The 21020-nt window shown below is 43.5% G+C and overlaps 1 protein-coding gene across 2 annotated transcripts in view; it reads right to left on the reverse strand.

Moving 5' to 3' along the window:
• BEND4 (BEN domain containing 4) overlaps positions 1-18709 on the reverse strand; it is an 82537-nt gene extending 63828 nt beyond the window's left edge. For both annotated transcript variants that reach the window (XM_030191342.1, XM_030191343.1), the window contains exons 1-2: positions 18333-18709; positions 4547-5125 (exon numbers count right to left, since the gene is read on the reverse strand). In XM_030191342.1, coding sequence (XP_030047202.1) covers positions 4547-5125; positions 18333-18666 — 913 coding nt within the window. In that variant the 5' untranslated portion in view covers positions 18667-18709. The remainder of the gene's footprint in view (positions 1-4546; positions 5126-18332) is intronic.
• Between the last annotated feature and the right edge of the window lie 2311 nt (positions 18710-21020).

A 21020-nucleotide genomic window follows, 5' to 3' on the forward strand; every position in this document is an offset into this window, starting at 1 on the left:
GGGTTATCGATTCAAACTTACCAACAACAAAAATGACTCTGGCTACCACATTCTGAATTGTACTTTTTTTTTTTTAGCAAGGTGTTGAAACATCCTACATAAATAACATTAGTCAATTCTACATAAAACCAGAGCTTGTACTAAAAATCTAAAATGCAAAGAATAAAAAAATTTAAAAATCATCCTTAATTTCATTTGATAGAAAGTTTTTGAATAAGAGTTTTAATATGCCCAGAAAAGGTCAACCCACTATTAACTTCCACATCTAAAATTTTGGGGCTAAATTCAAATCTCGAGTCAGAAGCAATATTAAAACTTTGAGGAAATTCAGGATTACAGGGATCGAGCCATAAAAATTTAGTCTTTTCATAATTTTTAATTTGAGATAATTGCTCGATATCCATTGTTTGATTATTTGAACACAATGTATGATATCTGCCAAAATGGAAGACCAATCCAAAGAGACTGGCAACAGCAGGGTAATATCATCAGCATATACAAAATAGGGTATGTTAAGTTGATCCAGCATTCTACCTAAAGGTTGAAGCAAAATGTTGAATAAAGATGGGGCCAAGGCAGAACTCCGGGGAACACCACAGCCAGGCTTCCAACTACCGGATAATACATCTTTCTGTACTTTAAGGCTTCTAAGAGTTTAAAAAAAACCCCAAAACAAACTTTTAAACCAAGATAAGACTCTACCGCTAACACCTAATTTGTTCAGTCTAAACATTAAAAAAAAAAAAGGATTAGATCAACAAGATCGATCAAACTGAACAACTATGGCATTTAGACCTTAACTCAGCAATATTTTACTTCGCATGACTAGAGCTCCTATCACAGTTTCCGTGCTATTATTTTTACGGAATCCAGAGACTGAGAAGTGTGTAGATATTGTGACCATTAAGATAACTATCTAATAGATTAACAACATATTCTTCTACAATTTTTGTGAATAATGGAATTGAGGCAACCAGTGATCTCTACTCTTCCTCCCAGCATTTGTGGGCTATTAAGTAGGTATGGTTTTGCTTTGTCTCCCCTCTCCCACTTTATACCTTTGTTGATTTCACTTTTGTGACTGAACCTATCTGTTATATTTTCTTTTGGCAGGTTTTATTGCCTTGATTTGTAAAATTGCATAAATATAAAATAAATAAAATGTATGTGTATGGTAGAAAGCTTTTTTTTGCCACCAAGATATCCTGTATGGGAGGCGGCAGTCTCAAGGAGGCCACCAGGTACTGCTCAATTTCCAGGCTGTCAGGACCATCAACTTGAAACTGGAATGCAGAAGGGAGATCCCATTTTGTGTTAAGGCTGGGGAGATCTGGAGCCTCTACAGGGAAGAATCAAAAGCTTTTTAAGAAGAAGCCAGTTCTGTGCTTTAATAACCACTGTACTGGACCATCTTTAGAAATCTTTGTAGGGTTGTTCCTATTAGAGGAATAAGTGTAAAAGAAGGGGCCAAATCTAGTTTGTTGTTCAGATCACTTTTTCCAGATTGCTGATCAGGGGATGCATTAGCAATATAGTACCAGCGTTGAATTCTCACTGCTAGAAAAGGTGATCTACTTGAGGAGCATCCCTAATTCTGAAAAAATGTCCTATATGGTTTGCAGATCTAGAGTAAAGCTAAGAATTCTTCAAATCAACACATCAAAAAACCTAATACTCAAGCCTCTAATGACCAGAAAGAAGCTATCTCAATGAACAGAACTTCATCCTAACGGAGGAGAAAAGAACCTCAGAAAACAAACCCTTTCAAGAGTAAAATTTACAGGGTTAAAATACTTTCAGTCAGTCCTAAAATACTCATCATGGTCTAAGGGGACATTTTACTAAGCCGCATAGGCGCCTAAGCACGATTAACACGCACCAATTCGGAACTACCGCCCAGCTACTGTGTGGCCTGGGCGGTAATATCATTTTTTACGCACGTCTACTACGCGCACAGGAACATATATTTTATTTTGCGGTAGTAATTGGCATTGTACGTGCGCAGACAATTACCGCTCGGTTAATGTGTGACACCTTACCACTAAGTCAATGGATGGCAGTAAGGTCTCAGGCCCAAAATGGATGCGTGTCAATTTTTATTTTGCCGCATGTCCATTTTTGGCCAAAAATATTTAAAAAAGGGCCTTTTTTGCAGGCGTGTTGAAAATGGTGCTGTAAGCATCCAATACACACTTCTACAACAGCGCAGTCCATTTTTTGGCGCACCTTAGTAAAAGGAACCCTATATTACCTTAATATCTACAGACCCATAATGACTTGAATAACACTTTTCTTTAGTAGTTTATACTTTAAGAGGGGCGCATACGTACCTAAACGTGTCCAACGTGCGCCAAATTGGAACTACTACCCAGCTAAAATGTGCCCCAGGCAGTAATTCTATTTTTGACGCGTGCCAAAACATGTGGTAGAAAATATTTTCTATTTTCTACTGCGTGGCGCTTACCCGGCGGTAATCAGCAGTTTATGTGTGCTGGCCACTTACCGCCCAGTTAGTCCGTAAAACCTTACCACTAAGTCAATGGGTGGCGGCAAGGTCTCAGGCCGAAAATGGACACACACTGGTTTTAAATTTTGCCGCACGTCCATTTTGGGCCACAAAAAATAAAAATGCCTTTTTTCCAGGTGCGCTGAAAAATTGACCTGCGCGCATCCAAAGCATGCTCCTACACTAGTGCAGGTCACTTTTAAGCACGCCTTAGTAAAAGGGCTCCTAAATGACATTTTTAATTTTTGATCTCTATGACTAAAAGGAAACTTAAAACAATTGCTCTTCACCTCCTATACATGCCAACAGAGGCCTTTTTTTCTGAAGAAAAACTGTTGCACCAGGCACAGAATTTCTTCATTTCTCTTGCGACAGATCTCACATCCCAATCATAGCAGAAAAGCTGTTATAGAAGCTTACACTTTGAAACATCCAGTCTGGTAGTGTGGCTGCTCAGTACAGGTGCTCCCCCGACCCATCCCCAAATCTCCCTCCCCAGCTCAAACCCCCACTCCTCAAATGTCCAAATCCCAACCCCAACTCCCACCCCCCACCCCACTACTCCCTCCTAGGACTTACCTAGAGATCTTCATTGGTTGGTCAGTAGTCCTGGGTGGGAGTGGTCTGCTTCTGAGCCCACTTGAGCCTCAGCTGGGATCCAAAATGATCACCATGACCCCTAGTGGTAGTGTTACAGTACTACTACTGTGGGATCACGGTGGCCATTTTGGATCCCAGTGGGAGCAGAGGGTAGACCGTTCCCTCCCAGGACCACTGCCCTTCCAATGAAGGCCCCTGAGCAGGTCCTGGGAGGGGGGGTCAAGGAGGAGAAGGGGGTGCACCAACACAGCAGCGCATTGATTTTTCTTTATGGTTGGGCCTTCACTATATTACATGCAGAGGCAGACAGAGCAGGAGCATGTGCGAACATGCGCACTGCCACAGCACATAACATGGTGCCGTGTGGCAAGTGTCTGCCCTACGTGTTATGCAGGACAGATGCTAGACGCACCCCTGTATTTAAGGCACGCTAGTTTTCGCAATTAATGCAGGGCAAGTACAAAAACATAGCAGCACTTTTATAAAAGGGCCCCTTAGTCTCCACAGGAAATACGACGAATTAAAAAATAAACATTTTTCATTTTAATGACGATGACAGACAATTGGAAAGAGTAAATGCTTGAAAAATATGGGATAGCTTTATTTCTGCATCTGTTCAACAAAACAGAAAATCAAAACTGAGGTGACTGAGACCACCACTGCACGTGCTCACAACTTTACAATATCTTATGGCATTTATATCCCATGCTTACTTCTAGAGTTCATTGTGCCTAACAGGCGAAGAAGCTGAGCATTCCCAGGAAGTGACAAATTTGACTGGTAAAAAAAAAACTAAGCTAGCTCTGAGCTGTGGGAAAGTCATTCTGTCCCAGCAATATGCGAGATGTCACCCAATTGTGTGTCCAATTACATCCTGCATGTTGATTAAGAACTTCTCTTCCATACAACCCATGTCCACCCTAGATATGGTCCAATTTTCCCACAACTAGATCTACCTGCTTTGTGAAACTTGGAGGGGAGGTGGGGGGAGAGCACAGGCAGAAAGAAAAGATGGTGGAAGAGTGATGTGTATTTTCACCTAAGTTGAATATCTACAGATAAAGATGTTATCTAACTAGATCAAGATAAATTCTCCTTGCCGTTAGGCTAGTCAGCTTTAACAGCATTTTATCATGCACACTAAAAAAGCTCTCTCTTAAACACCGACATGGCTTCTTTTAGTTTAGAAAAAGTAGGCTGAAAAAACAAAAAAACCCAAAACAAACAAACATTCTTGGTTACTTTCAATAGCTTTCATTTCTAGCCTGAAAGCTTCAGTGATGTTACAGTACAGAAAGGGTACAATAATAACATTTCCAAAACTAGTGATCTGTAATGCCACACACCGAAAGAAAGTCTGAGAATAATTCAGATATATAGTTTGTGTGGGTGTGGTGGGATAAGGAGACAGCAATTAGAAGAACGTAGAGGCCACAGTACCTGGAATGCTCTCCAGCTTTCTTCTGAGTTCCTCATTTTCTTGCTGGAGTGAAATTACCTCCTGCTCTAGCTCTTGGCATCGTGGGCAGTATCCTTCATCATCCTCCTCCTCATCGTCCTCCTCCTCCTCTTCTGGAAGAGTAGAAGATGGGTGTCCATGGGACTCCGAAGTGGCTGGGGATGTCCAGCCACCTAAAGTGTGCACCGGCGATGTTGAAAGTTGATCGATATCTGCCAAATGGCTAAACTCACCAAGTGATGAGGTGCTGTGAGGGGGGAAGCTCCCAGCCAGCAGGTAGTTTTGTAGTGAATCTGTGAAGACTCTCAGAAAGGCCGACGTTTGTTGCTTCTTTTGTACATATTGCATCTCTAGGTCCAAACTGTCAGAAGTCTGACTACGGAAGACTCCTTTACCAGTGTGGAACTGCTCTTGTCCTTCACTGTAGCCAGTGCCTTCTTGTTTTATACAGGAAATCATTGATTGAGAATGGTTGGAGTCCAGAAATTTTCCGCCACAGTTTAAAAGGCCAAGGACTCTGCTGCACTGCTGGGCAAAAGCATCCAGGATCATACGGCTCTCTGAAAAAGAAGGGAAAAATAAGAACATAACAGCAAAACAAAAGCATAAGGATAGCTGGTTTATTCAGCACATCTAGGGTAAGCCACATAACCCATTTGATGGATTTCCTTTTTTAATAATGTGGCTTCCATAGCACATCAGGACCAATTGTTCCCTCCATCCATTAAGCAATAATAATTCCCAGAATAACCGCTACTATTTCTGGAGTATTAAAGTCTAACTGATGATGTAAAAAAAAAAAAAAAAGAAAAAGAAAATTCTTTGTGCTCCTATTCATGTCACTTTAAGACTTTCTGGAGCATTGATGTTACCTACAAGGTTGAAATAAAAAGGTCCATTTCATTACTTGGAAAGTGCCCAAGACCGTGGCTTCCAAACTTTTATCCAAAGGATTATCCCTTTAGTGTCCAATGTTCCTGTAATAAGCCATATGGGAACAGTCTGATGGGAACATTGGACACTACAGATAAAAACAAAAGCAGTGGACCTCCACTCCACTCCCCTCCCTCATCCGCTTCCTCTTGCCTCATCTGTCCTGCCCCCTCTTATCCAAAGCATGAAGACCGCAGCAGCAGCAGGTAGCACAGGACCCTGTGTGTCAGCGTGTGCCCACAGCCCCAGCACTCTTGACAGGAAATGCATACAGGAAAAGGGCAGGGCCTGTGAACATTCTTCGACACACAGGTCTCATACTAGCTCCTACTGTTGGGCAGAGGTCACAGTGGAGGTCCAGAAAATGTGGGAGCAAATCTGTCACCCCATCTATTATAACCTAATTTAAGGTTCCTACGTACAGCTTGGGAACCACTAGAAATAAATGCTCTTTTAGAACTTTTGTGATTGAACTGTGTGTACTCCAGGTGTCATCTGAAGAGCTAGACTGCTCTCAGAAAAAAGTCCCATCCTTAATAACCAGCAAAGTCTTGTAGAAATATGGTCACTGTACAATCAATCTCATTATTACTAACTAGGGGTGAGCATTTAGTGCACTATTAACACGATAAAAGTTTGTAAATCTAACATACGATTAAATTTTTTAAGCACGATCGCGGTTTTTTAACTCCTATTTCACCTTGCCATGATGTAGCAGACTAAAGGCATTGGCGTCAGTTGCAAGTAGCATGTGGGAATTGCTGCTGGAGACCCTATGAAGAGCCAGCTAAATGTTAAGATAAATGTGTGTGGTGGGGAGCTAGACCTGTATGCTATGTGTCAGCAGCAGGAGAGGAGAGAAATAAGTGTCTGTATGTCAGGGGTAACAGGTTTAATAGCAGAAGGGGACATATTTGGGTGTATGTGCAGGGGAACGATGCAGCAGGAGAAAAGAAAGGTAGGTAACTGTATGGAGGGGAGGGGGAGCAATGTGCTGTGGAAAAGAAGTGTGTGTACGCAATTTTTCATTATATTGAGCAGGTTTAAAAAAAAAAATGTCCATACAGTGGGAATTTACCAACGTCAAGCCATCCAGCCCAGAGATGAGACTAATCATGTGATTAAAATATTTAATACCATGATTAATTTTGATTAAAATTTTTCATTGTTGCCCACCCCTAACTGAACAGCATGTTGTGAAGGATAATCGGCCACGCTGAGCATCTGTTCAAAAGGATTCTTGGGTCAACGTTAAAAAAAAATTGGAAAAGCATGTGCTCAAATACATGCCATGATTGAGCGTGATTAATTGTGCGATAAAAAGTTGGAATCACACCCTTGATCGTGATTAAAGTTTTTAACCGTTGCCCATACTAACCTATAAATGGAACAGAGAATATTATCTCAACCTATTTCTGCAGTGACTGAATATATCGCAACTGGGGTAGATAATGTTTACTGCTCCTATCTGTAGTGCTGATGGGAACACATAGAGGCATATTTTCAAAGCACTCAGCCTTCCAAAGTTCCATAGAAACCTATGGAACTTTGGAAGGCTAAGTGCTTTGAAAATATGCCTGATACTATACAGGAGAACAAATATTCACCAACATGATTATAAACTATTAGACCAAACTTGTTCTTTTCTATATAGACTAGGGCATTATAGCAACATTTATTGCAAGGGCTGTAATAGGCTAGACCAGCGGTTCCCAAACTGTGTGCCATAGCACCCCAGGGTACCACGGCATATTTTCTGCACCTCCCTCCCACCGTCACCCAATCCACTGCTGCTGCTTCTTCTCTAGATGAGCGGCAGCAGCAGCAAAATAAGTTTGCCTGTTGTGTTCCTCTTTAAAAGTGCATCCCACCCCCACCTTAATAGGGAACTAACCTTCTTATTCTGGGTTGCAGGGTGATTTGTTATGCTGTGGCTCCAGCTCTCAGTAACATTAACCGCAGCGACAGTTTGGGAACCGATGCATTACATTGCTACAGAGAGCTGGCGCCACAGCATAACAAACCACCCTGCAACCCGGAACAAGAAGGTTAGTTCCCTATTAAGGTGTGCATGGGGGGCACTTCAGCTTGCTTTGCCGCTGCTGCTGGTCTAGAGAAGCAGCAGCGGCAGGGGTGTGGGGGGAGGGAGGAATAGAGGAGGCAGACACTGGATTGTGGGGGAAAAGAAGGGAGAGAAGGTGAGCAAAAGCAGGATGGAGGAGGGGACAGAAGGTGGGCAAAAGCTGGATGGAGGAGGGGACAGAAGGTGGTTAAAAGCTGGATGGAGGAGGGGACAGAAGGTGGGCAAAAGCTGGATGGAGGAGGGGACAGAAGGTGGTTAAAAGCTGGATGGAGGAGGGGACAGAAGGTGGGCAAAAGCTGGAAGGAGGAAGGGAGAGAAGGTGGGCAAAAGCTGGATGGAGGAGGGGACAGAAGGTGGGCAAAAGCTGGAAGGAGGAAGGGAGAGAAGGTGGGCAAAAGCTGGAAGGAGGAAGGGAGAGAAGGTGGGCAAAAGCTGGAAGGAGGAGGGGACAGAAGGTGGGCAAAAGCTGGAAGGAGGAAGGGAGAGAAGGTGGGCAAAAGCTGGAAGGAGGAGGGAAGAGAAGGTGGGCAAAAGCTGGAAGGAAGGTAGGACTCAATATCATCGGTGCTGGCAGCAGCAACTGGGGGTGGGGGTGAAGGCTCGAAAGGAAAGTATGTAGCCTAATTTGGGAACCACTGGGCTAGACCACAAACCAAGGCACCATGATTTGTTAGTGATGTTCATATTTCTGTTAATACTGGTGGCTCTAGCACTTTCTCAGCCTTTAAACTAGTAATGTGATTTGAGAAAAGCTACAAAGGGGATGCCCACTATCATTATAGGTAGACTTAAAATATTTACATAACCAAATTTTGAAGTGGGAAAACGTGTATTGCACAGCTCATATATTTAAAGTTTGCACCAAGACCTTCTGAATGCATCAAAAGGACATACAAGGGTGACCTTGAGAACTCATAACGGCCCTCAGCACTGCTCTTTGGCTAGCAGCGGCCACTACATAGAAGTGACCGCCTTCCCTTGCTCCTTAGGTCTAAGCCTACCAACTCCATGGAAAAAACAAGCTCAAGGAATAGATCTGAACTTGATTGCCCGTGATGAAGTACACAGAGCTACAGCCTGCCATTCCAGCTTCTATGAGTTTAACTAGCCACACCTGGACTACTATAAAGCCCTTTCATGACAAAAAAGATTATATGATACAATATATAAACAATACACATATGTATATTTTCTACCATGTACCATTAAATTGATTGTAGCAGAACTGCCTCAATATCTTAGCAATGAGAGTGTAAAAATATTGCATATGTAATGCCAAACACACCTTGACTGGAAATTGATAAATGCAATAAACATTTTGGTCTAATCTTTTTGCTTGCTTCACCGCCTAGCACTGCAACACAATGATGGATAATCTAATCCTGTCAATCAAGCTGGCACCGTTTCCCTGGTGCAAACACACAATTTTCTCTTTAAAAAGAGAAGCATTTAGATTTCCTAAAACGTCTGTATTTATCTATTTAGTTGGATATGCTTCTGCCAAAATCTAGAAAGACAATTGAAAAACCAATTAGTGCTGAATACATAGGGCTGTATCATATCTCAATCAGGATTTCCTTATTTTGTTTCTATGCTGACAAACCCTATTTAAAGATAAAGTTACTCTCAGAGAAACAGAGTGGTGGATACATCTACTAGTAGACTAAGTATAGTCAGTGGCGTACCAAGGGGGTGGGGGCGGTCCGCCCCGGGTGCATGCCGCTCGGGGGGTGCCGCGCGCCTGTTGGCTCCGAGTCCGCTCGTTCCCTCCCTGCTGTTCCCTCGGTGTGGAACAGGTTACTTCCTGTTCCGGGGCAGAGGGAGCAGCAGGGAGGGAACAAGCGGACTCGAAGCTAACAGGCGCACGGCACCCCCCCCCCCCCCCAGCAGGTAAAAATGCACCCGGGGGGAGGGGGGGGGCGCATCGGCGATCCGCCACGGATCTCAGCCAGGCTAGGAACACCACTGAGTATAGTAACAGATTTCAAGAAAGCACGCAGAGGACAATGCAGAAAGCTAGCAAAGACAGAAATGCGCAGTTAGTGCAAAGTCTGCACCCCATTTTCTGGAAGCACGCTGCAGAAAAAGAGTTTTGTGCAGTAGTTAACCCTGTGTAAAACCTCATCTTAGACACTAGCACACAGCGTATTAAAAATCAAATGGTAATAAGACTATTAAGCTATTCTGTCCTGATGCAGAGAACTGCGCAGAAGACTAAGGCAAGCAGAACCAAGGAACTGAAGGAAGAATGCCAGGACCAAGAAGGTGTAGAAGGGTTAGCTCGTTCTTGGTACCCGGTCAAAATAGCCCACCGACAAAAAAGCTCCCAACTTAACAGCCACTGTTAAAACGGCCTGCCCACAATAAAGCCCTTGACAAATTAGCCCCCTTCCCCCAACAAAAGGGCCCGATCAGGCTGCCCAGAATATGGCACTGCATTTTTTTTCCTAATAATCTTACCTTGCCAAACAGGATAAGGTTGGTAAGACTATGAAAATGATGACAATATTGGGTTTTTTTTTAATTAGCATGTTGAAGGAAGAATAGTTTCCTTAAACAGCAGAATATAGAATTTTGTTTATTTATATATGCTTTATACAATGCAATGCTGGTAGGAGCCTTTATCAGTGAAGATTTCACTTATAGATTATCATCTTTTTTGTGATGTGTTATTTTTTTCTAGGGGCTATTTTGAGAAGAGTTATTTTATGGGAGGGGCCATTTTGTTAGAGACTGATTTGTCAAGGGCTATTTTGTTACAAGGCTGTTTTGTCGGGGCTATTTTGCCACGGGCTATTATGTCGGGGTGTCCGCGTTCCTCTATGGTAGCATCTGAGGTTCTTTTTTTCTTTTTGCTACTAATAAAACAGTACCTGCAACTTTTAATGTGGACTCCATGAAGAGCGTGGCTTAACAAAAAGACCAGAACTGAAGAGCTGACAGTTCTGCATACAGGTCTGAACAGAAAAATATCTGCACATGTGCTGGACGTTGCAAAAATTAATTTTTGTCATGCCGATACTTATGCACAGAATAACACTTCAGCACCTGTCTGTGCAGATGTGTAGCGATACTTAAAAAAAAATTTTTTTTTTGCTCAGACATGGCCACAGTTTGAGCTGCCCTTAGCACAGAACCTTGTGTGCGTACACCCAGTGTGCCCTTCCTCAGTAGGGGACCAACTTCTGCAGGTAACAAATTTGCATATAATTAGCTTCTCCAAGGACAATTGTCGACCCACTTGTGAGAATAATCAGCCTGCTGTCCTCGCAGAATACCTGCTACAGGTAAGCATCTTCGCTTTACTGCATCAGGAATCAAAAATTGGGCGTTAACATTTGTTTTCGAAGCGGTGTGCTCAGTCATCATAGCACAGCTTTCTATTCTGACCCTGAGGAAGTTTGGGTAAAGTCTGTGATGGTGGCTGGCTCTGCAGTATTGTTACCAGCAGTGGATAGACTAGATGGGCCATTGTTTTCTGTTGCTCCCACTTGAAGATGCTGCATATATTTATTGATTGATTGATTTATCGCCTTTTTGAAGGAATTCACTCAAGGCAGTGTACAGCTACACCCCTCATTCTATAAAACTTCAGCACTTAATCTATGCAGGTTATATTTATTCAAATTTTCTAGACCGCCTGGCACATCAGGATTATTGTGGTTTACGATAAATAGAAAATATTATAGGAGTAGAAAAAAACGCCAATTAAAAATCAGGAAAGCTTAAAACAGATGTACAAAATCACTAGAAAATCTCCATCTTTACAGAAAACTGCCCCTTGTCAGGTTTCTGAAAGACTAACAGCTAAAACAAAAAAAGTGAGTCTTTAATAAAACTAAGATTTTCCAAGAACTCCTCAGCACAAACATGAATGAGGAGCTAGTTCCAAAAAAAAAAAAAAAAAAAGCCACTTCCTGGCTGGCAACCCAGCAGATAGCAGAGGGAATAGGATCATCATGCTACGCTGGGATCCCAAATGTAGCACTCTAGCTGGGGCATTTGTGTGCTAAATATACAGAATTAAATCTACAGAATACTAGCACTTAACATGGGTGAACGTACATTTCTGTGCGTATTAAATAAGTGAATAGCACTATTCTATAATTTAGGTGCGCAATTCACTTACCCCCGGATTCTATATATGATGACTGAAGTTTCGAGTGCCACTTGGCCATGAGGCCAAATGACACATGCAACTTAGTTTTTTAACAAGTCAATCAGCACCGATAACTGGCCACTAACAAGCAATTATCGGCACTAATTAGAATTTATGCGTGTAACTTTCTAAGCGTATTCTGTAAAGTGGTGTGCGTAAATTCTAAAGTGCAGATTTCAAACAAGGCGTGACCACAGGAGGGTCATGAGCGGGTCATGTGCATTCCTACAAATTATGCACACAGTTATAGAATATACCCTATCCTCGCCTAAGGCGCAGACATTTACACCAGGTTTTAGTTGGCGTAAATGATTGCACCTATTTTAGTCACGGGAATGGGTGCTATGCATATTCTATAAACTGCCCCAACTGTAGGCAAGGTTTATAGAATAGACCTAAGCACATTATTTCGGCACCATATATAGAATCTGGTCCTTAGAGAGTGAGTGCAAGGGGCACATGTATTATTATTATTATTTGTTGCTTTTGTATCCCACATTTTCCCACCCATTTGCAGGCTCAATGTGGCGTACATATTACCGTTAGCGGCGTTAGCTGATTCTGGTCTGAACAAACACATGGTATGAATGAATACAAAGTGATAATGTGGTGGAATGAGGTACAAGTAGTGTTCATTGCGGTCTTTGGTTACATTGTGTCGCAAGTGTCCAGGTTTTTTATGTTGGGTTGGTGGGGAATGCTCTTCTGAACAGTTCCGTCTTTAGTGCTTTCCGGAAGTTTAGATGGTCGAATGTAGTTTTTACTTCTTTTGGCAATGCATTCCATATTTGTGCGCTTAAGTAGGAAAAGCTGGATGCATAGGTGGATTTGTACTTGAGTCCCTTGCTGCTTGGGTAGTGGAGGTTTAGGTATGATCGTGTGGCTTTTGTAGTGTTTCTGGTTGGCAGGTCAATGAGGTCTGTCATGTATCCCGGTGTTTCACCGTAAAGTATTTTATGAACGGTCATGCAGATTTTGAAAGTGATACGTTCTTTGATTGGTAGCCAATGCAGTTTTTCTCGGAGTGGTTTGGCGCTGTCAAAACGCGGTTTTCCAAATATTAGCCTGGCTGCTGTGTTTTGGGCGGTCTGAAGTTTCTTAATGATTTGGTCTTTGCATCCCGCATAGATTCCATTACAGTAGTCTACGTGGCTTAGTACCATTGACTGTATGTATGCACAGAGCATAAGTGTAGCTACCATTTATCCACGTAACTTACAGAATACTGTAATTTATGCACTAAGGGGTCCTTTTACTAAGGCTTGCTAATGAATTAGTGCATGTTAAGTGCAATGCAGCCCATAGGAATACAATGAGCTGCACGGCATTTAGTGCTTGCTAATCATTAGCGCGCTTCAGTAAAAGGCCCCTATAAAACAGTAGAAAGGGAAAGGGGATGGGACTCGATATAGCACCTTTCTGTGGTTACAATCAAAACGGCTTAAATATTATATACAGATACTTATTTTGTACCTGGGGCAATGGAGGGTTAAGTGACTTGCCCAGAACCACAAGGAAAAGCACCAGCATCCAAATTACAGAAACCACAGACACAAAGCATGAGGAGGCCGACGTGGCCACGTTTTGCCTATAAGGCTCAATATTATTATTGAGCGGCTTGGAGAAGGAGTGCTATGGCAATTTGTCAGTGCCTTTTTTTGTTGTTACATTTGTACCCCGCGCTTTCCCACTCATGGCAGGCTTAATGTGGCTTACATATTGTATACAGGTACTTATTTGTACCTGGGGCAATGGAGGGTTAAGTGACTTGCCCAGAGTCACAAGGAGCTGCCTGTGCCTGAAGTGGGAATTGAACTCATTGTGCTTGAGTGACACCCCTGACGCAGCCTTATACAGGCCCTTTTGAAGTTTTAATTCCATGCTAGTAGTAAACTACAAAAGCACTAGCATCCAAAGTATAGAAACTGCAATCTACTCTCTCTATGGAACAATGCAGATCCTTGCCTCTTCTTTTTCTACTATTTATGCACTAAAGTGCATTTAGGTGCACGCATTTACGCAGGCTATTGAAATGGTATAAACGGGCAGGCAGATGCTGATTTACACTCACTACATCCTGAGCAGACAACTTGCTATCCAACTGCATGATCAGGGGAAACAAGGGATGTCAATGCTGTGCTACAGGCACTAATTTTCTTCAGACTGAAATGCAAAACTTGGAAAATGTGGCCTCGTTTTCAAAATTTGCATTTTAGTAATTTTCCTTCTTACCGTCTCATATCCCCTCAGGAGATGATAAAGTTATTTTGTTGAAGTGTTAAAATTACCAGTTCAATCTTTGCTGTTATAGTGAAGGCTTATTATAGTCCTAGGCCTTTGAAGAAGCTACAAAGAGGAGGAATAAGAGAATTTCATACACTATATTATCAGAAGTTTACTTCAAACCAGAGGAAAAGTTAGTACAGCTGTTATAGTGGCTACTTATGTCCTTGGAGGATAGAGATATGTTAATTTAGTCCAAGTTCTTGGGACACACCCTTCATTTTTCAGAAGTTGTGTTTATTCTTTTCAGTCCAGTGTAAAGTTGAAAAGAAATCATCTATAGGGGCTTGAAAAACTATCTCCCCAGGGATAAAAACTCTGAAAATTAAACCAAAAAGGCCCAAAATTCACAAGGGGTAAGACACACATCAAGTCTAAAATGAGTTGGATCAGACTCGGGGTGGGGTCTGCATTTCTATGGGTCAGGCAATTGAGGTAGCTACAAAACCCGTTGACATCCAATACAGTGCTTCTCAACCCCCTAAGGGTACACCAAGGCAGCTGGATTTTCAAGATTACCAGGAGCTAAATCTGCATACAGTGCACTCAAATATATGCAAAATTTATCTCGGGCATACTCAGGGGTTGATGAAGCAAACTGCACGTTAAAGCTGCTAATTTGTCGCAGGATGTACTGATAAATGGACATGCAAGTTACTGCAGCATTAAAATCAACGCAGTAATCTGCAGCTCATTGTGAAATCTCTTTCCTGTCCATGCATGAGTGGTGATCACTAACAGGAGTGATTACATAAAACTAAAAAGTCATGGGTCTACATCGGCCCTATTATCCCCCCAAACTGGAAGGTATATGACCTCCCCTCTCCCACAGCCAAAATGAAGGTACTAACCTGACCCCCTTCCCCAGAAAGTAAATGACAGGATCCCCCTTCAAGACATCCCTGGTACTATATTGGCCACCATTCCAACCCCAACATATAAAAAAGCATCCCTGGGGATCTACTGAACTCTCTACCCTCCCTCCCAAGACCTGCTCCACTCACTTGAAATCTGGTCAGGTAGGAGTGATGCTCCTACCTCCAGTGCCACCAGGATCCAAAATTATGGTACCTGGCCCCTAGTGGTGTATTGTGATGCACATCTAGAGGTCAGTCTACCAAGTAAGGCATTGGATTGTTTGCAATAGTTAATCTCTAGAACTCATTGCCAAAGGATTTGGTACAAGCAGTTAGCTTAACTGGGTTTAAAAAAGGTTCGGACAAATTTCTGGATGAAGTCCATAAACCATTACTTAGACTGCTTAATCCTAGAGCTAAGTACAGTAGAGTCTCGATTATCTGGCGTAAGTGGGACTGGCCCGTTGTCAGATAACTGAAAAGTTAGATATATGGAAAACAATGTTTACTTAAAAAATGTTTACTAATGTAACCTTGAAGGTTAGAATACATTTTTAATTAAAAACACCTGGTCAAACAGGATCGTGTCTGGGTGGTCTGGGTCACGAGGCAGGACCAGAAGCGACATTGCCACGGCTTTAAGTAGCACGAAGATCCGGTGGTCTGAGACCGGGCAGGATAGGGGCTGAAGAGGCTTGCCGTGGGAGCTGAAATACCACAGTAAATCATCCCATCTCCATTCAGGCCCAACTCCTGACTTCCTCAGTGCATGTGCAAGAAAACTGTACATGCATAACAGAAACCCCGAGCAGGCCCAACACAGCCTACCCCTCACACTCCCAAGGCATATTATGCTCAGTCAGCCCGGACTCCTCAGGCGCTGTGTCGATTCGGCCCAATGCAACCCGCGCACCATGGTACTCCAGCACCTGCAGCAACCCTCAACCATGAGCTTCTTCAGCCCTGATCCTGGCTGGGCTCAGACCACTGGACCTTTCTGCTACTTTCAGCTGTGGCAATGTCACCAGTCCTGACCAGACCACCCGGACCCGATCCTATACCAGGTATTTTTATTTAAAAACATACTCTAACCTTCAAGGTTACACTAACACTAGTAAGCAAAAAATTGTAGAGCAGGCAATTTGAGCACAAATACAGAGCAGCGATGTCACCGGGGACAGGGAAGGGGGGGTCTGTCAGATATGCTGGATGGTCGGATTACCGAAGGTTGGATAATCAAGGCTGTACTGTAGCTTGGGCTCTTGCTATTTTTTGGAATCCTGCCAAGTACTTGTGACCTGGATTGGCCACAAGACACCAGGCTAGATGGTCCCTTGTTCCGACCAAGTATGGCAATTCTTATGCACATACAATTTCATCACTGGAATCTGCTGAAAGCTAACATCCAAAGGCATCTGAAATAATTAGTAAACGCTCATTATGGGCAATATATTATACCATGCTAAATCCTTTCCTGAAATGAAAGCTCTTTTGTCACCATTTTCCCCAGCTCTTTTAGAAGTTAAACACACACACAACTACCTATAACCGACAACCACTGATTTTATTACATTCATTTACTGGGTCTTAAGCAAACAGGGTTCCATTCCCTGAAGGTTTTCTTTCATTTTGCAGCCATTGTAGAAACCCATAAGTCAACAGAGGTCAGCACCAAATAGTATCAAGATACTCCCGGGAGTATTCCATGGCTCTACATCAGCACCAGTACCACGTCTAGTGACAGACTTTTCCATGGCATGCTTTAAAGCAACCAGACACTGTCCTTATAAATTTAGAATATAAGATTTCCCATGAAAATTAACTATGGATTCCACTGTTGAATTACAGCACTTTATCTGTCTAAGCTGACCATTGTTGGATCAAGCTGTAGAATTATAGAAGGATGGACTCCAAGAAAGCACCCACAAATACATAAGTGAAGTTAAGAGATATATATAAAACAAACCTCTTCAGTCTGTGTTTCATATAAACACTTATTACCTTTGATCTGAGTAAATTATCATTTTTTTCCTCATGCATATGCCCAACAGGATATATATATTTCTGTAAATAAATAATTGGGTGACCTGTCAATGATTAAAGAATGAGTTGATACTGTTGATGCTATTGAAGCCAGATGGAGCGTCCTAATATTCATCCTGTTCAGTCAAACCCCGAATATTTTCTGGCTCATCAGTATATAAAATAAGACCCCGCAATTTGTGATGGCAAACAAAAGCAATCATGCCTTCCGAGCACATACTATATAGCGAGCGTTTCAGCTCTGCTAGACAGAAAGTAATTAGAATGCTTTTAATGTCCAGAAGAATGATGCCGATAGGCTGCCACAGATGTGTAGATTTATGAATATTTATATGGTGGTTTATAACTGACACTTTTATCAGCTGACGAAGATAAAATATCTGCCTGACTCAAAAGCTTGACAGTCAGGTTAATAAAATCTCATTAAAGAGAATGACCTATGCAATTATATAGGATTTATTGTAATTCATTTTTGATTGTACTCTGCTTAAGGATGCAATTTCCCATTTCCTGATGCCAAATTTAGGTTGCACACCAAGATCTACAGTATGTATGTTAACACTAAAGATCTCAATGGAGGGAAGAGCTGCAGTTCATATTTTACAAGTTTAATATAAAATAATTCTGATGGGGTTTTTTTTTAGCCTTTGTTTAAAACAGAATAAGAATGCTGCAAAAATAAAATGCCACCTCTATGTAACAATGTACTCATGAGATCTGTTTGCTGTTGCAACTAGCCGTAAAGGGCATTAAACATGATTTCCAGATTTTACTTCTCCTCCTTGAGTCTCTCATGCTTAAAAAAAAAAGAAAAAAAAAGAAATAACTTTCAAGCACGCACAGAAACATTATTTTGAGAGGAACAGATATTAGCTTTCACGAGATCATTTAAAGCCGTATTCATTTACTATGAAATTCATAAACACTAGACATAAAGGTAGCAATAAGTTAACAGCAGTACAAACTTTCATTTAGCCAATTAAAAAGAAAATGTCTTTTTTTTTTGAGGCAGCGAAGGAGGGGCGATGCTTGTCTTTTTAAACACGTTATAGCAGGCGATCAGAAGAGGACACCACAAAGCATCCCCAGGAACTTGAATTTCTCAGCTCTAAAACAGAGGGCACTCCCGGAAGACCAAACAGGAGGCAGGCTAGTAAATGAACAACTCATTAGAACAGTTTTATTGCCAGTATCCGAGCCCATCTCAGTGACGTTCTCTCTTCCGGGAAAACTTTATCAGAGCCGAGCAGAAACCCAACATTTCCTCCAGAAACCAAGCAGCTCCGACCCCCCCACCCCCGATCCACTTCCTAGCCTCTGCCTCCCGCAGGCACTGAACTTTCTGCTAGCACAGCCCCGCTCCCCTCCCTTCCCTGTCATGCACATGAGCCCACACCCGCCGTGGCTACCTGCGCTGAGCTCCAGGGTGCCCTGGCTGTACCTGCCGGAGGCCCCTGTGCCGCTGCCACTCCGCCGCTGCTGCTGCTGCCGCCGCTGCTGGGAGGAGGAGGAGGCGGCCGATCTGCTGGGCCCGTTCTGGTACAGCGGTTCGCTGCTGCTGGAGGCTGGCTGCTGCTGCTGCTGCTGGAAGTGCTGAGGCATGGCCACCATGGTGGGTCTGTCGTACCTCTTGGCCAGGGGCCTCCTTCCAGGGAAGGTCTTGAGGAGGCTGTACGGGCTTCTGTGCCGGTAGATGTGGGGGGCGCACGGTCCCTCCTCCGCTTGTTGCATCTCCTCCTCCATCACGCCGCTCCTCTTCTCTTGTGGCGGCGGCGGCAGCAGCAGGGCTGAGAGGCGCCGGCGGAGGGGGGGGGGCGCCTGATTGACAGCTGGTCTCTCCAATGCCTGCAGGGAGAAGCCGGGGGGATGAGCAGGTGTTTAGGGTAATCGCGGTTAATGCGGCCCGGGGGCGGGTTCTGGCTGGGGTGGTGACTTCTCAGGGGAGTCTCTCTTGCTTTGCCTCTTGGGGAGGTGAGGCTCAGGAGTGGTTCCGTTTGGGGCATTTGCACCTGGAGGGTTTCAATATCTATGCCAGTGGTTCCCCAACCTCAAGTGCTGGAGGCACCTCAGCCACTCAGGTTTTCAGGAAATCCACCATGAATATTCATGAGATAGATTTGCATGCAGTGGAGTCAGATCAAGCACATCTCTCACATGAATATTCATGGTGGATAGCCTGAAAAACTTGACTGGCTGGGGTGCTTCTAGGTTTGGGAACCACTGAGCTATACAACTCTGAAATGACACCCCAGTGTTGTAACTAACCTGACTTCACTTCTAGAGCCCATGCAAAAAACTGCATTCAAGGTTTGGGCAGGGTTTGAGCCGATTTAGCACACTATTTTCTGAGTTGAAGATGCAGAAAGCCGTTTCGTACAGGAACCAACCCTGCATAGCGCAAAGCTTTGTGTTAGACGCCAATGCACAGCAAATTTAAAAATAATGGTAGTTTAGCTTAAATGACTATATTCAATGCAAAAAACAGAGAAGTGCACTTTAGACTGAAAGGCTGAACACAACACCAGAGGTATAACCCCAAAGCAGAGTAGGCATACAAGACCCAACACTTTCTTCTGGTCTAAGAGCAAAGGTGAACCGAAAATGAAGCGCAGCACTTCAGATCAACAATCCCTACTGAAGGTCCACGGCCTCCCAGAGCCCAAAGATGACCTTCCAACATCCAAAACAAAAAATCTCAAGTACTCTAGTGGACCCGTTCCCTCCCATGATCCCCAAACTTAAAAGGCCCTGAAGGTGGAGGCAGAAATGATGTCCCCTTGCTCCAGCCTCTACTCCATCATCGTGCAAAATTGAAGTGCCTGACCCAGTGCAGGTTAATCATGTGAGGTCAGTTTACCAAATAAGGTAATTGTTTTCAGATTGACCCCCCCCCCCCCCCCCCCAAGCTCTGTCCCAGGATACATAATAGAGACAGGTGCTGCCATTTTGCAACATAGAGGTGCAGAAACAAGAGCCAGTGGGTACTTCTGCCTGGAGGGTCAAAATATAGTAGACCATGGAGGATGTTTAAGTTTGTTGATGGGACGGGGGCCATTAGACCATGGTAGTAGAAGTTACACACCATTTGTCAAACTAATTGATTTTGACAGGTGCCACACCTACTTCTGGGTTCTCAGCCAATCAGAATAGGATCTGCCAAAGCCACACCTACTCCCTACCCCCACACCACCCATTTTGATGACATCACCAGATGTGTTGTCTTAGCCCCGCCAATGCCCTGCCCCTTTTGCATAACTCCACTCCAAACCTGCCCTTTTTGTATAATCCTGCCCCAAATCCCACCCCTTTAGCAGAGCCTCATCCCCAAACTCCACACCTTTCAGTGACATAATGGGAAATGACAACTCTGCCCAAGCCATGCCCCCTTTTTCAAGATGGTGGTGAGTAGTGGACACTCCTCTGGGCACTTCCAAGGAGGTTTAATGGCAAGAGGTGGCAGGAGTCTATCTTGCCCATTGTCTCGGGGCTGAACACAGTGGGCGGAGTTTACCACCATATTGGCCAGAGCAAAACAATTGCTGTCGCTATTGAAAACAATAGCAAACTTGTGAGATTTTATTAAACCTCCTAGGTTTTACATTCCTTCTGTTAGGAGAGAATCATGGGGGGATATAGGGATTGGGGAGTTTTCGAGGGATCTGTGAAGGGGGGGGGGGGGGGGTTATATTCACAATGTATGTGTCAGTGCTCCAGAGCTTGCTTTGTTATTTGTGTAATCCCCTGTTAGGTTTGGGATTACTGAGAGAATAAGTCTCTGGTTCAGAGTCACTGAGAGAGGTGACTGGGAGGTCCCTGGGTGGGGGGAGGCCTATCCCAGGAGGAGTAACTAGGAAATAAGATGCAGAGGAATAGTGCCCTGCTGTATATGAGTGACAGGGGAGGTGGAATTAGTGAGATGATAAAAGTGATAGTTTACCCTGCGGGGGGGCGGGGGGGTCTTTGGTTGCCTGATGGTCCCCTGCCACTGACCTGGAGGAATAAATGGGGAATCCAATGAGAAAGAGTGAAACCACTGACTGAAAAGGAGAGTTGCAGCTCAGCAAAGCAGCAACTGGGGAGAAAAGCTCCAGTTGGGC

Source organism: Microcaecilia unicolor, chromosome 2 (genome assembly GCF_901765095.1).
Source record: "Microcaecilia unicolor chromosome 2, aMicUni1.1, whole genome shotgun sequence".
NCBI lineage: Eukaryota > Metazoa > Chordata > Amphibia > Gymnophiona > Siphonopidae > Microcaecilia > Microcaecilia unicolor.